Source organism: Homarus americanus, unplaced genomic scaffold, assembly GCF_018991925.1.
Source record: "Homarus americanus isolate GMGI-L3 unplaced genomic scaffold, GMGI_Hamer_2.0 scaffold1024, whole genome shotgun sequence".
NCBI classification, from domain to species: Eukaryota; Metazoa; Arthropoda; class Malacostraca; order Decapoda; family Nephropidae; genus Homarus; species Homarus americanus.
Genome location: NW_024715228.1, coordinates 11,030,954 through 11,048,088, shown reverse-complemented (window position 1 = coordinate 11,048,088; position 17,135 = coordinate 11,030,954). Strand labels below are relative to the sequence as shown.

The 17,135-nt window shown below is 36.6% G+C and overlaps 1 protein-coding gene across 1 annotated transcript in view; it reads left to right on the top strand.

The window, feature by feature from the left end:
- The first annotated feature begins 822 nt into the window (after window positions 1-822).
- Window positions 823-17,135, top strand: part of LOC121856886 (60S ribosomal protein L13a-like) — a 34,841-nt gene continuing 18,528 nt past the window's right edge. Inside the window, exons 1-2 of the mRNA XM_042352658.1 lie at window positions 823-906; window positions 11,328-11,422. Coding sequence (XP_042208592.1) covers window positions 886-906; window positions 11,328-11,422 — 116 coding nt within the window. The 5' untranslated portion in view covers window positions 823-885. The remainder of the gene's footprint in view (window positions 907-11,327; window positions 11,423-17,135) is intronic.

The window sequence follows — 17,135 nt, the reverse complement described above, 5'->3', positions numbered from 1 at the left end:
AAAGCACGCGAACTTCTACATACAATCAACCCGCCAGTTCGAACCCACGGCCCACGAGCCTATGACTGTGACCAGGGAACGCTAACCATTGGATCACCAGGATACTAAAGCAATTCTAGACTTTGTTATATTTCACAAGCCTGTTCAACGAGCTTATGGCGCCGTGAACTTCTAATGGGGACTACTCGTATCACGTAGGTGGTCAGAGTAACGTTTAATGGGCTAATGAAATATATATGGATCCTCGTGTTTCGAAGTCGGATTTGGTAAAACGTTACTCTGACCACCTACGTGATATATATATATATATATATATATATATATATATATATATATATATATATATATATATATATATATATATATATATATATATATATATATATATATATATATATATATATATGTAAGGAAGAGGAGAACCAGGGTAAACACAAACATCTTGAAGTAGGGCTTCTTTTAATAGCTAACGTATCGGAAATAATCCTTTTCCATCATCAGAGCCTAAAAAGTTTTGAAAAAGTTAAAAAATACAGGCGAGTACAGAGAAGTGTAGCTAACATTATAACATTACCACCAACATAACTGTCATTTTTCTATAACTACATGATTTAATGTGGATTAACGTGAATTACTTGAGCAAAAGTCGAACTTAATCACGTTATTCTTATGGTAAGTAGTTTCTTTTGATCATTGTAAATTTTTTATTGTATTAAGTCTCATGTTAAAAATTATTTTTAATTTTGAAATTATTATATTTATCTTAGTATTTTGAATATTGTTAGTATTAGACACAATTAAGGTGGGTACATATTTATCGAGTCTGGTTCATCATGGACACCATCTGTTGGCCGCCATGTCTCCTCTTCGCTTCCCTTCACCACCATGCCAGGCTTTAGTGAGAAGGTCCGTTCGTTTTCCTCAGTTTTTGTTACCATTATATATTTTTTCTACATCTATTACTTTTGTAGCTATAGGTAAGGTTATATATTATTAATTACCGCGTCAAAGATGGAGAATTAAGGAAATATAGTGAGATATAATACAAATCAACATAATGTTGGTGTTGTGGTGGCCAGCGTGTTGACACTAAGGCACCTTAATATAGCTGCTGCCCTATTCAGTCATTTTGGTAATTATATTGGACTAACCCCGCGAGCGAAATTGATTGAAAACAACTGTAAAAACGCTGGATATTCATTGTTTTATTGTAGTGGACACTTGTAGTTTATGGAAATATGGGTAGATTTGTATAAGTGCACCCAACTCTGTTAGAACATAAGAAAATAAGGAGTCTGCAATAAGCCGGTTGGCCTGTGCATGGCAGCTCCTGTCGAGAGTTACTACCACTCTCTATCATCCATGAATCTATCTAGCCTCCTTTTGAAACTTTCCAGCGTTCCAGCACTTACTACAAAGTTGCTAAGCTTGTTCCACTCGTCCACCACCCTATATGTGAACCAGTTTCTTCCTATCTCCTCCTAAACCTAAACTTATCAACTTGAATCCGTTGCTCGAGTCCTATCCTGCCCGGATATTATAAGAACTTTATCTATATCCCTTTATTGATTCCTTTCACCCACTTAAATACTTCCATCATATTTCCCGCACTCTTCGTCTTTCTAGGAAATGCAAGTTTAGTTTCTTTAACCTATCTTGATATGGTAGGTTTCTTAAGTCCGGAATCATTTTCGTCATTCTTAGCTGCACCGACTCCAGTGAATTGATATCCATTCTATAATAAGGGCACCAGAACTGAACCACATAATCGAGGTGCGACCTCACTAGCGTAAGATATAGTTGCAATAAGACCTCCTACACTTATTACTTACACTTTTAGATATAAAACCTAACACTGTTTGCCTTATTTCGAACATTAATGCACTTTTTTCTAGGCCGTAGGTCCGGGCTTACAAGTACCCATAAGTCTCTCTTACAAGTCGACTTCTCTAGGTTGATGTTGTTAAGGCTGTATACATTGACAGCATTTGTTCTTCCAATATTAAGTATGCTACACTTGCTGATGTTGAATTTCATTTGCCATTTCTGACCACCCCTGCAGTTTATTTAAATCCTCTCTGTAGTGCATTTGCATCCTGCCTTGAATTAATCTGCCGCCCAATTTTGGTGTCATCCATAAACTTGCTTGTCACTGCTGATCCAGTATCTAGATCATTTATGTAGATTATGAACAAGAGTGGGCCTAGTACTGACCCTGGGAACCCGACTGGTTACACAGCCCCACTCAGATTTAACACCATCTACGCTGACCCTCTGCGTTCTATCGGTGAGTCATGATTTTATCAATTTAAAACTTCCTCTCACCGGCTCACCGATAGAAGCACAGGGTCAGCGGATGGTGTTAAATCTGAGTGAACTCAGTGGGGTTCCCGAAACTAGGCCCACTCTTGTTCAAATCCATAAATGATCTAGATACTGGATCAGCAGTGACAACAATTTTGCGGATGACACCAAAATAGGACGTACAGGCAGGATACAAATGCATTACAGGAGGATCTAAATAAACTGCAGGGATGATGAAAAATAGCAAATGAAATTCAACACCAGCAAGTGCAGCACTATATTGGAAAAAAATACTATAACGATACAGCCTTAACAACATCAACCTAGAAATCGAAACGGCCAGGGGTACAGCCACCTCGAACAAGCAATGTTCGAAATAAAAATATTGGTTTTATATCACAAATTAATAGTAACAAATGCAGAGGTCTTATTGCAACCATGAGGCGCACCGTTATCGATTCGGTGTTCTATAAGAATGGATATAATTCACTGCGGTGCAGCGAAATGACAAAATATCAGGGACTCCAATCAGGAGGTTAAAACTAACCACCCTAGAAAGAAAATATTAGAAGTATTTAAGTGGGCAATAATATAGATAAAGTTCTATAATATCGAGCAGGACGTAACGGATTCAAGCGAATAAGTTTAGGTTTAGGAGGAGAGGAAAACTGTTTCACAAATAAGGGTGGTGGACCGAAGGTGACAATGCTTAGCCGTAATGCTGGAACTCTGGAAAGACAAAAGAAGGCTAGATAGATTCATGGATGATAGAAGTGGTAGTAACTCTCGACAGAACTGCCATGCACAGCCAACCGCCTAAGAACTCCTTTTTCTAATGTTCTTTAACATTTCTCAGAAGCCTCTGATGCGGTACTCTGTCAAATGCTTTGCTAAAGTCTAAGCAAATAACATCGTAATTTTCGTCATTATCTACTACCTCGAGACTTTCCTAAAAAACGTCAGCAGATTTGTTAGACAAGATTTTCCGTTTGTGACCCATGAAGGAGAACCAGGATAACACAAACATCTTGACTAAGTTGGGTTTCTTTTAATCACTAAAGTTTAAGGAAAATCATTTTCCATTATCAGCCAATAAAACAAAATGTTTTTGAAAAAGTTTTAAAAATACAGGTGATATACTTGTACAGTGGTCCCTCAGTTAACGAACACAATTCGTTCCAGAAGGTTTCGTTAACCAAAAATTGTTAACCGAAACCATTGTTTCAATGGGTTTTAGTTAGTGGTTCCAACTCACCGAAATTACCTAAAGTAAAACAAAAAGGCATTAAGGTACACTTACTTTGAGGTGTGTATGTGAAGGCTCCTGGATGATGATGTGACTTTGAAGTGGGAGGTGGAGGAGGTGAAGGGAGAAGAGAAGTGGGGGTGGAGAGAAGCATTTTACTGCTTCTTGGAAGGTGAAGTCATGTTCCAAGAAAATGTCAGGAACCTCTGGACTGACAGATTCTCCAGCAGGAACATCCTCTCTCATTCCTGAAGTGGAAGGCTGAGGGTAGCATCTGTTTCCGATGCCTTTTAGTAAAACTCAATTTTGGTTGTGGGGCATTTCTCCTCCTCATCATTAACTGATGTTTGAAGGAACCACTCTGTCCTCAACATTATGCAAAATAGGTTCTGTTTGTTTCCACATCTGGGTGCCTTGAAGCCAGTTTCCTTCTCCCAGTAGTGAACAACATCTTTCAAGTCTGAAGTAAACATATGATCATCACTTTCCCTTTCCTCCTCACCACTGTCAGCCTCTAACATCTCATCCAGTCGCTGCAAGTCATCAGGAGTAAATTCCTGCTCCTGAGACATAAAACAAGAAAATAAGGAGTCTGCAATAGGCTGGTTGCCCTGTGCATGGCAGCTCCTGTCGAGTTACTACCACTCTCTCTCATCCATGAATCTATCTAGCCTCCTTTTGAAACTTTCCAGAGTTCCAGCACTTACTACAAGGTGCTAAGCTTGTTCCACTCGTCCACCACCCTATATGTGAACCAGTTTCTTCCTATCTCCCTCCTAAACCTAAACTTATCCAACTTAAATCCGTTGCTCCGAGTCCTATCCTGCTCCGGATATTATAAGAACTTTATCTATATACCCTTTATTGAATCCTTTCACCCACTTAAATACTTCTTTCATATCTCCCGCTCTTCATCTTTCTAGGGATGCAAGTTAAGTTTCTTTAACCAATCCTGATATGGAAGGTTTCTAAGTCCCGGAATCATTTTTGTCATTCTTCGCTGCACCGACTCTAGTGAATTTATATCCATTCTATAATAGGGCACCAGAACTGAACCGCATAATCGAGGTGCGGCCTGACTAGCATGAATAAAGTTGCAATAAGACCTCTGCACTCTTGTTACTTACACTTCTAGATATAAAGCTGTTCCACATGCACTTCCTCCACTTCAAGGCCCAATGACTAACCAATGGACACAATCTCCTTGTCCAACTCTGCCTCTTCTTCAAATCCTTAAAATCATGTACTGCTGATGGCCACAGTGCTTTCCATGCAGAATTGGGGATCTGATGAGAACTTCTAGCCATGAGGACACAATCAATTTACAGCCTCCAGGATGTTAAATTGTTTCTTCCAGAACTGTGCCAGTGTTAGTTCAGGATCATTGGAGTTGCCTGATGACACCTCCTAAACATTTTCTTCATGTACAACTTCTTGAAGTTGCTGATCACATTCTGGTCCTTGGCTGCATGATTGATGTAGTGTTGGGAGCAAAAACAACACCGACAAAGTCAAATTGAGCCTCCAAAGTGCTGGCAAGTTCAGGGTCATGACCAGGGCATTATCCATGAGGGAATAGCCTAAGGAAGTTTATCGGTGGTTAGGTAGCTCTTGACAGAAGGGCAAAACACCTCAACAGCCCATTCATTAAAGAGCTGTCTTCGGTTGGACTTCCAATAAACTCCAAGCTTTCCTCTTACCATTTTTGTTGCTTGAACACCCTGGGGTTCTCAGAGTGAGTAGACAAGCATAGGCTTCAGTCGAAATCCTGAAGCATTGGCACCAAGCAATAGAGGTGAGACGGTCCTTCATGGGTTTATGCCCAGGTAAAGAGGCTTCGTCTCTTGTGATGAATGTCCTTTTGGGCATTTTCTTCCAGGCCCCAGTTTGTCCACATTGAACACTTGCTGTGGAAGATAATTTTCTTAGTCCATCAGTTTCTTAAAGTCCACTACAAACTTTGCTGCTGCTCTTTATTTGCACTTGCAGCCTCACCATGCCTAATACACTGAAAAGTCACTTCTTTTCTTAAATTTTTCAAACCAGCTCTTGCTGGCCCTAAACTCTTCAAACTCTGTGCCAGAAGAACCAGGTTGATCTTCCTTCAAATGTTCAGTAAACTGGCTCTTTCACAAATAAATTCTGTAGAAACTGAATCACCTTTCATCTTTTCCCTGATCCAATAAGAAGTAACCTCTCTGTTTCTGCTATCAATGATCTACATTTAAACAGTCTGGTAGGTGTGTCTCTTACTTTCACTTCTTTGAACTTGTCTTTCTGTTCAAGAATTGTCGCACAGTTGATGCCGACATGCCATAGTCTTTACTAAGCACATTTGTTCTAATGCCCTGTTCATGTTTCTTTATTATTTCCTGCTTTACCTGGATTGAAATAACTTTTCGATTTCTTTGGAGCCATGCTGGATTGATTTCAACACTGATATTTTAAGTTTTATTGCTGTAGATAAGGTATATTTTCTTGAAATAAACACTGCACTGCATTATATATTATATATGTAAAATATATTTCAAAATGACCAATAATTTGACTGAAAAATGGAAAAAAAAGAGTTTATGTTGAAGAGGTAAACAAGATGTTCCTTCCACTGAACTGATACACAAACTGACTCAAGCTTGGTGTGTTGGTGGCTGTTTGGAGGTGAAAAACTAGTTTCCTGTACTTCAATTATGTTCAATAATTGTTAAAATGACTAAAATTATATAAAACTTTTAAAATTATTGAATAGTACAACCTTCTTGATATTTACTAAAATGGTAATGAATTTAAGCCTAGAACAGATTACTGTATTGGCGGACTAATACTACAGCTGGTGAGCAGCGAAAACAAGCGAAACATGTTTGGGGAAAATTAGTAAAGGTAGTTAATCAAATTTTTTCGTTAACGAAGTGAGAATCTTATGGAAGGTAATTCGTTAACCGAGGATCACTGTACAATAAAAACGTAACATTATACAAAAATTTACTTTCCATAAAATTTAAAAGAAAAGAGCAATCCAATTTAAAACGAAAAAATGGCGAGAGACCTATGTACAAAGCTAATATCACGAATAAAATGTACAGGAGGTATTACCTTAATTTAAACGAGCCTTAGTCGAAAACAACAATTCACAGGAAGCCATATCACAAATGGATGGCTTTACTTTATACTGATGCAAGGCTTCCATAATGAGGAGGTCCATCTTACAGTTGCTCCTGCAAGAACAGAAATCAGATAAACGGTGAGTTTATGTTGGTGGGCGTGGTTAGGGATAGCTGAATGTGGTGGTTGTGTGATTAACTGGCCTGTTGGACGGAGCGGCCCAAGTGTTCGTGGATCACGATTATCAAATGTCTTTTGTTTTACATATATATACTGCCCTACAGCTAGCACACGTAAATTGATAAACAACTGAGGATTGCAGGTGTCTGGGTTTAGTGTCTTTAATTTTAGAGAGAAATTTCTGGATAGAATTCATTGAAAAGCTTCTTAGGTTTGTTTCTAAGGGTGAAACTGAGTGGGCCTGTACGGGATGGTGAAATAGATAGAATATTTAGGGGACGGTGTGGATTTGAGGCTGTGGGACTAGAAACCTATTAAGGGTTTGCCAATATAAGTGTGTGTAAATCTCTTAGGAAACAATTGTTAAAAGTAGTTCCTTTATGTATTTTAGTTCAATGTCCAAGTGGAAACAGCTTGAACATATATTAAAGGCTCTGTTGGTAAGAGTACTTACTAGATTACGTTTGTAATTAAGAGGAATAAAAGATGAAAATTTTGAACTCGAACCAGTGAATGTTGGTTTCGTATAAGGCTGTCTAGAAACTATTGAAGGCGTGGATATTAACATCAAGGAATGGTAGAATATTGTCCTTTTCTAATTCACAAATAAATTTGATGTTGCCATGTTTCGAATTTAAATAATTTAGGAACATAGAGGCGTGATCAAGTGATCTAGAAAATTAAAAGTGTCATCAACATACCGACGATAGAAGAGAGTCTTAAATTGGGGGACATTCTTGTAGCCAAAGCTTCTCATGGTGATAGAGAAAGCGTTAGCCGACTTAGTCAAGATGTTTGTGTTTCCCTGGTTCTCCTCTTAGTTATGAAAATACGCTTTCCATGTAACAAGTCCATTGCTGAAGTGTATATATATATATATATATATATATATATATATAAAAAAAAATATTATATAATATATAATATATATATATATATATATATATATATATATATATAAATATATATATATATATATATATATATATATATATATATATATATATATATATATATATATATATATATATATATATATATATATATATATATATATATATATATATATATATATATATATATATATATATATACACACACACAGTTGAACTTCGTTAATTACTTTAATCCGGTTTGGACAAAATCTGAACACTTTTTTTTTTTTTAGATTTGTAGGAATATTACCTCACGGACCTTAAGCTAAAATGCTGGTCCACCCACTGCTGGGATAAAACACCAGCGTCTTTTTGGTTAAATGTAACATCTCCACCACTAGTGTGGGGGGGGATGCAACTTTTAGCTTCAGACATGAACAATATTTACCATTTACTGCCAGTAAACAATGGAAACGTAAAATATGTACCAATTAGTAATGAAAAGTTGTGCAGTTCCTTCAGCAAATGAAGCTCACCAACTTAAAATAGGCTCAATTACCTTACAACGTGTTTTCAGTAGTCTATGTTGAAGTTCTTAGCACAGGCTAACTTATCATATCATATACAGTATCACAGTTCTCATTGATCTACAAAAAATACCGGTAATAAAAACCTTTTCGATATTTCACACTTAATATAATACCCGGTAATCTACTTCAACCTCCTATTGTTTACAACGACACATGACGCACCACCAGCTGTTGAGTATCAGCTACACGGTACACGTGTTTTTTGAATCGTTTTCAGTTAAAAAACTGTTACATCACATGTATATTTTACCTTAACTGTGCCTGAATGAATATATTCTCGGAAATAAATAGTAGTTTTGCTGAAACGTGATGTATTTTTAATGTAAAATAGGATAAACTACATGACGAAAACAAAAGACTTTACCTAACCTTCCGATGTTCTAGAGAAGCTACTCGTTTTTTAAATAGTTTTGGTTAAAATACTGTTATATTACAATGGTATTCTATTCATACTGTGCTTGATATAATGCACTCATGGAAATGTAATATTTTTGCTGAAATGACGTAGGTATTAGTGGAAAGTGGGATAAAATCGTGACGAAAACAATGACTTTCGCTTTCTTTCGTTCAAAAGATGTTACCGTAATCGCTTTTCGATTGGTTTTCAGTTAAAAAACTGTTGTATTACAATAATATTCTATCCTAATTGACTTGAATAAATACTACGATACCATATTTCTGAATATTTTCATTAAAACCCATCAAAATCATTTTCCTTGTCATCGTCTGCAGCACCAAACAGCTTCTCCCAGTCCTGTCCTTGAACAGGGCTAGAGGGTACGTGTTTTTCGAATTGTTTTCAGTTAACAAACTGTTACAGCACACGTATATTTTACCTAAACTGTGCCTGAATGAATAAATTCTCGGAAATAAACAGTAGTTTTGCTGAAACGTGATGTATTTCAATGTAAAATAGGATAAAATACATGACGAAAACAAAAGACTTTACCTAAGCTTCCAATGTTCTTGAGATGTTATTCGTTTTTTTACTAGTTTTCGGTTAAAATACTGTTATATTACAATGATATTCTATTCATACTGTGCTTGATATAATACATTCACGGAATGTAATATTTTTGCTGAAATGACGTACGTATTACAGTGGAAAGTTGGATAAAATCGTGACGAAAACAATGACTTTGAAATATAATGCAATATTAACCCCTAAATCGGTTAATTCGGACAATCGGCTAAAACGGACACCCTTCCCCCCTATTAGTCCGAATTAACGAGGGTCGACTGTATATTATGACTAACCTGCCGGACTGCATAGCGCCAATGTGGCCGTATCATCTCGCGTCCAGAAATGCCTCAAATTTCACCATATCACAGTAAGTTCTTTCTGTTTAATATACCTGGGAAGTTAGGTAAGGTTAGGTAGGTTTGTTTGGTTAGGTCTGTTCTTCATACCCATAAATGTTAAGTAGCATTTATTTTAAAAATATCCACTTTTAATATTTCCACAAACTACAATTGTCCACTATAATATAACAATGAAAATCCGGCATTTTTATAATTGTTTTCAATCAATTTCACCCGCGGGTTAGTCCTATATATAGGACTAACCCGCGGGCGAAAGTGATTGAAAACAAGAACTGTGTGTGTGTGTGTTCCCTTTTTCCTGTGTGACCTACCACCCGGATATATGACTGCCTCAGTCGTACCAAAATTTTGTCTAATTAGGTATTTTTGAGTCCCAACGTCAGTGATTGTGCAGTGACAAAATTTGTGTTTGTAATTCCCTTTAAAATGGCTGGCAAGCTTAAAAGTGAGAGTTTGTGGTGCTGAGAAGATAAAGAGACACCCAATTTCGATTTTCTATGTATTATCTAAGCATTTTCGACTTACGACCTACAGTATATGTTACTGGGAAAGTATGTACCTAGAGATTTCATGTAATCCCTGAAAATTTATGGTGTTTATGTAATTGCTGTAACCTTCATGGATTAGGTGAAATTGCTGATTTATTTTCAGGGATTTCGTGAAATCACAGACTTCAAGTCCAGTGATTACACGAAATCACTGGATAGATTTATTTATTTCATTCATACAAAACATTCTCTTTAAGTAATTGCAATTTCAGGCAATGATAAATTGATATACTTATAACTTTAATATCCCAAAAAGGACAGCAAGGATGTGCAATTTTTGGTATTGCTGTTTCACCCCCAGTTTGATTAGAGCAGAAGTTATATCTCGTCAATTGCAAATTTTTTTCTGATAGCACTTCCATCGCAAATGTGTAATAACAAAGATGGTAAATTCACTTAGGAAGTTCGTCTAAATCTGCAGCAGTCACCCTATGTTGTCTGTTTATTTACAAATGACCCGTTTTGGTCCGACAATACTCTCACGTCCACAAAATAACAAAATTACACCATGATGCTTCAACAAAGTTGCTTTCATTGGTACAGTACTAGATATCAAAAGTAGATTCAGTTAATATGGTGGAGGGCCTCCCCCCCCGGCCAGGAATTTTGGTAAGGTAAGCTAGGTTTCTTTGGTTGGTTAAGTCAGGTTGTATGGGTGGATGACAACTCAAAAATGACTCCTTTCTGATGGAAATGAAGGTCAGATATGAATGAATCACACCAAATACCATGAGAAAAAAACCTACACGTGAACCCACTTCCCAGCTTGGTCCTTTTCATACCCAAATACTTTCAAGTTAGGGTTGTGCTTTGTAGGTTAGGGTGCTAGCATCTCAGGTTGTATGGAAAGGTCAGTCACTGGGAAGTGTTCTGTCACTTGGCATTCATTCAGTCAGTTGCTGGGAAGTGTGTTATCAACAACTCTATCAAAAACATGGTAGTGTTGTGTGTACAACTGGAACAGCACGGGAAAACTAGGAAGAATGGCAAAATGTGCAGTTCCACCCAATTTGGTTTATTTTTTGAGGTAAAAATAAGTATTTTTCTCCAGAGATTTTTCATTGGGTAGCTGGTTGACTCAGACTTGCTTGTACAGTACATTTCTCTACTGTACATGGAAATTAAATGTGGTTTTATTTCTAATGTCATTTTTTTTTTTCAGCCAATTTTGATAGATGGTGCTGGGCACCTGCTGGGGCGCCTGGCTGCCATCGTTGCTAAGACAACACTGTCAGGGCAGCGTGTTATTGTAGTCCGGTAAGAAAATCTTCTATGTTTCCTGTGTTTTCTTTCACCCTTTAATAGAATTGTGTTATGAAAAGCACAAAATTTCTGTTTTGTTATAATTATATACACCAGTAGATGGTTCCAATCTCATTCATTATGAAGCCTCAGGATAAGTGAGATAATATTCTAATAAATTAGATTACATTTATCCCTAGTTATTGGACTAATTTGTGATGGTTTGGTTCTAAGAAACTATTTATAGTACTCAACTGCAAAAAGCAAAATTCACTTACACTATTTATGGTCTTGATCAAATAAACCTTTGAATGCCTTGCCTTCAGTAAATGTTTAAATAAGGGTTATAATACATGAGAATAAAAAGAATTCAGTAAACCCTCGAAGATCCAGACCCGCTAAATCCGGGTTTTGGAAGATTGGAACCAAAGAATTGTGGGTTCTGGGCTAAGAAGCTTTCCCAAAACAGGGTGAAGGTAGTTTTAGGCTTAAAGTTTTTATCTCATAAAGTGTCAGACTAAAATTAGTAAAAGATAACTTTCATTGCTGGAATCTTTGCAAGACAGCAAATAATTCGATTACCTGTATATACATCATATGAGGCGTCTAGCGTAGGAGGGACGAACTCGCCAGTCCCCCAAAAATCTGTTTTCTATGGTTTTGGAATTTTCCAGACTTTATCTTTCCAACTGTGATGACAGGAAGTGGAGAGTTCATCTCTACTCCCCGTTGTTTTTGTATGACGCTGTGATTTTACAGTTCTAAAACTTTTTTTGTGTGTTTACTCAAAACTATGATTTGGCGAGTTCGTCCTTCCTACGCTAGACACCTCATATTTTGCACAAGAGAAAAATTTTAGTCCTAAAGTGTATTACATTTTAGTACAAGTTTTTCAACTCGTATTTTTTATGTAACTTTCTTCGTTTATTTTTACTCATTTACATGCACACACCATCCTAAATACATATTGTGAAAAATTAAAAGAAATAATTGTCCTAAGGGCAAACCTGTACTACTGCACTCAAATGTACTAAATATTTAAAAAAAAATTTGTCGGGTGCAAACTATCGCATGTTTATATTCAAATTAATCACTATCTTACAAAAAAATTCCAGCAATGTAAGTTATATTCTCCCCGGTCACTTCAGTGACATTTTATAAACAAACACTCAATCTAAAGGACATAAATAAACAAATAAATACTTCACTAGACCTTCAGCCCAACTGTCAAACATGTCATTGTCCCCAGCAAGGGTTTGGTGGTTATACAGCAGGCTTACAGTTTTTATCTTGTATAATATCACAGACTAAAGTTAGGAGAATATAATTTGCAGTGCTGGAATCTTTGCAAGAAAACGAATAATTTGAATATAAACGTCATATTTTGCACAAGAGATAACAATTTTAGTACATTAGTGTACAGTACTGTAGTACATTTTATAATGTAAAGATTTTCAACTGTATTTTTGGGTAGATTTACATAAATTTCTTCATTTATTGTCATTCATTTACATGCACACACCAAACTAAAAGAAACATAAAAGAAATAAATGACCAAAGTGCAAACCTGTACTGTACATGTACTAAATGATTACAGTACTAGAATTGTTATGTCTAGTGCAAATTATAGCTTGTTTATATTCAAATTAATCATCATCTTATAAGAATCCCAGCAATATAAATTATATTCTCCCAGGTCATTCCACTGGCATTTTATAAGAGAGAAGCTTAGTCACTTAAGGACTGATAAATAAACACACGAGACCTTCGGCTCTGTCAAACATATCACCTCACCTCTTGCTCCCTCCCTCCCTCTCCCCAGCCAGAGTTTTAGGCCTACAGTTTTTATCTTGTATAATATCACAGACTAAAGTTAGGAGAATATAATTTGCATTGCTGGAATCCTTGCAAGACAACGAATAATTTGAATATAAACGTCATATATTTTGCACAAGAGATAAAAATTAATCGCCTATATCACATTAAAGTACAGGTAGTGATTTAAGAGTAAGAGTGTTGGGGAATTTTAGGAGTGTTTCTGACTTTATTCGTTTTTGGCTTTACTTTGTATGTACTTTTCTGTCAGCTGGAACCAATTACCCAATATCCCATTGAAATAATGGATTCGGCTAACGAACGACTCTGGAACGAATTGTGTTTGTTAACCGAGGGACCACTTTATTTTGCTCAAAATTATGGCTTTTTCACAGTTAAAAGTCTGTATAAACCAGTGGTGGGCACGGTTCCGCTAATTAGCGAAGCTAACTTTCTCGTTAGCGGATTAGCGTTTTTGTTAACTTTGGATACCATTAGCGGACCAATTAGCTTCCGCTAACAAACTTTATACATGTTTGTTCCTGTCTGTTGTAAGCGTGTGACGCCGCGACGCGTTTCCAACAGCCAGTCAGGCACCCTTGGCTGACTGAGTGTTTATTTACATGACTAAGACCAACAATAAGTTATATAAAAATGCACTGGTATAATGACTAAGACCAATAATAAATTATATAAAAATGCACTGGTATAATGTGTATGTGGTTGGTATTGCATATTTACATGAATAATGAATAAGGCCAATAGGTTGTATGAGAATGCAAGTTATCTGATCTTGGCATGATGTTATTTGCTACCCATGCTATACAGTACTATAGTTTTTGGATTCGCTTAATACTTTGTCTTTTCGTACAGTAAATAAAGATTATAAAGTGTATGTTGAAACTTGAATGTAAACTAATGTTTACGTTATTTCATTTGTTCATTTTATTATTTGTGTACACCTTGATCATCATCTGATCTTGGCATGCTATACGTTTTTGGAAAGCTCTGTCTAAGCTACAAGACAACATATGAAAATTTCAGCTCTCTAGGTCTGTTTTTAAGGGTTTTAGAGCCCCCCCCCCCAAAATGAAACTAAATTCATATAATAAAAGTTAGTGGTTAGCGTTAGCTTCCGCTAATTTTTTTTTAGCTGTTTAGCGTTAGCGAAGTTAACTTTTTAGTTAGCAGATTAGCGGTTAGCGAAGCTAACTTTTCGTTTAGCTGTGCCCACCACTGTGTATAACTAACCCCAGTTGTCGGGATAATATGTACAGTGGTCCCTCAGTTAATGAACGGTTCGGTTAACGAAATTTTGGTTAACGAATTACCTTCCATAAGGATCTTCAATTCGGTTAACGGACAAAAATTTGATTAAAGAAATCCTTACGAAAATCACGTTTTGTTGTGAGCATCAGCTGGTCAGCTGAATGTCCCAGTCAGCCAATTCAGTAATCCGTTCTATGTTTACATTTGTTTCCAATGGAGTAAATATCAATAAAGTTGTGTCTTTAATATTTTTGCATTTTTTATATTAAAAGTATTAGTCTTTTTAACATTCATTTAACACATTGATAATATATGCAGTACAGGGAACTAGTTTGTTGTGCGCCCATCGAAAAAAAAAGATTCATGAGTCGGCTACAAGGCGTCAGTTGGGCTTTGAAAACAGTGGAGAGAGCATCTATTTTGTTGCTCTCTTGAAAATTTTTGCATTTTTCATTGAAATTATTGGTCATTCTGAACTTTTCGGGTTACGAACGACCCTGGAGAATTGTGTTAGTTAACCGAGGGACCACTGTATTTATTTTTTGGCACATAGTGTGTGATGCACATTTAAACTGAAATAGGCCTAACCAGCCAAGTTGCAAGATGTGCTATTAATTGCTATTTTCAAGGGTAATTCTGACTACATGTTTTTGCTTTTATGCACTTTCTTCAGAACGTAACTCCCATGTAATATGTGACAGTTGTATTGATGTCATGGTTAAACATTAGCTTCTTTCAGCAATTTATAAGGCGTTATACTTTGATTTCCCTTCCAAGCAGTTTACCCTGTTGAAAACATTAGCCACAAAAATTAACCTGTTTACCCAATAGCCACCCAAACTAGAGGTGACTTATGTAGGATTCGGCCTGTGCAGATTTGCAGTGCCTGGCAGCCCGGACGTGCCCAACATTAAGAATTTGAGAGGAAAATTCTCAATAGAAGAATTTGTCAGGTGCTGCATGACTCCATCTGCCCATACATGTTAACCAGTGAGGTGGATGGGAGGAGAGAGTGTGACTTGTGTGTGCTTGACCTGACACCATATTGTGATGTCACAGCTGATCCCTCCAACAGTATTTCTATTATTATTTCAATGACCTGACCTGAAAATCTGTAAACAATCTCTTATTGATTGTTGTGGAAACAGTTGTGCTATAAATTGATGTGAAAACATCAACATTGAAAAAGAAGCCAAAATTGACCAGGTGAGGTAAAAGGCATTTAAGCTGACACAAGAGATCTGAGAGCTGATACATGAAAGATATTTGTTTGTTTTAACTTATTTGACTCTCCCCATTAAAACACAAACCCACCAAAAACTGGCAAGCAAATCTCCTCCAAGCCTTGTCAGGGCTAGTACAAAAAATATCTAGGCAAGTAAATGTCACAAGTCACTCAAGTAAGTCCAGGGCAAGTAAATGAGCCACATAATCTGTACAGTCTGGTTGGATCCCTCCATTGTTCTTGATAGTTTTGTCAATGGCTATCCTAGTACTGTAATGTTCTTGTTTCTACTACAGGTTGTACCTCTCTAGTCCGGCAACCTCGGGACCTGACCGGTGCCGGACCATGGAAATTCACCCTTTTCCTGGATAGATAGTGACTTGTGCTTATGCCTGGAAGCACAAGCACCACTTTCTCTGCATCATGGTCTCTTTGAAGACATATTGAAGGGTTAAATGTCGTATAGTAGCTTCTCAAATTTCGCGAGTTTTTAATTCTTAACGTATTTTATTGGAACACAAAAAAAAAATTTTTGGCGGCGGAAATTTGAATTTCGACGGGTTTGAACGGCCCGCCAACGTGCAGACGACATGCAATCGTGTAAACGGCGTCATTTCTCTTATGTACAAAAGATTCATTATTGTTTATTACTGAATGTCTTTTTTATTGAATTTATGTTTGTGTGCAAAATGAGCAATACAATTCATTAATAATACGTAGAATATTAAAACACACGAGGAAATGACAAAGCATTGTTTTCGTTGATTACAAAACCAGTGACTGACTGGTTCTACATATAAAACTGAAGAAAATAAGAACTTGGTTGTACCTGTAGTAAAATTAATATGGTTGTTTTAAGTTATGTTATTTAATTTTAATAAATGGAACAATAGAAGTAGCTAACGATAATGGTAAAGAAAAAAGAGAGATCGCATATGTAAGTGCGCATGCGCAAATGTGAAAATATATCGTCATTACTCTACATAAGAATATGAAAGCAACACTTATTTACTGCTCATATATATTGAAGGGTTAAATGTTGTACTCTGTATAGACAAGCAGAGAGAGAGTGCAGCCGAACTGCCGGATGTAAACAAACCTTAATATCCCGCGGCTTTTTTTTTTTTTTAAGGGGATTAGCCCACCCGGGCATAGGTCACTGACCCACATTGGGGCCTGAGGGGCAAAAATTTAATATACTCCTGTAATAATAATAATTCAGATAAGTAAAAAAAAAAAAAGCTACCTATTGGACAAACCAAAATCATTCTGGACCACGGGAGTTTCCGGACCACAGAATGCCGGACTAGAGAGGTACAACCTGTACTTTGATTGGGTCTGTCAACTTACTGCAGTGATTGAGTTAAAAGCTACTGTACCAGCTGTTGCCTCATTAAAGAATATAATATCCTGGGTCTT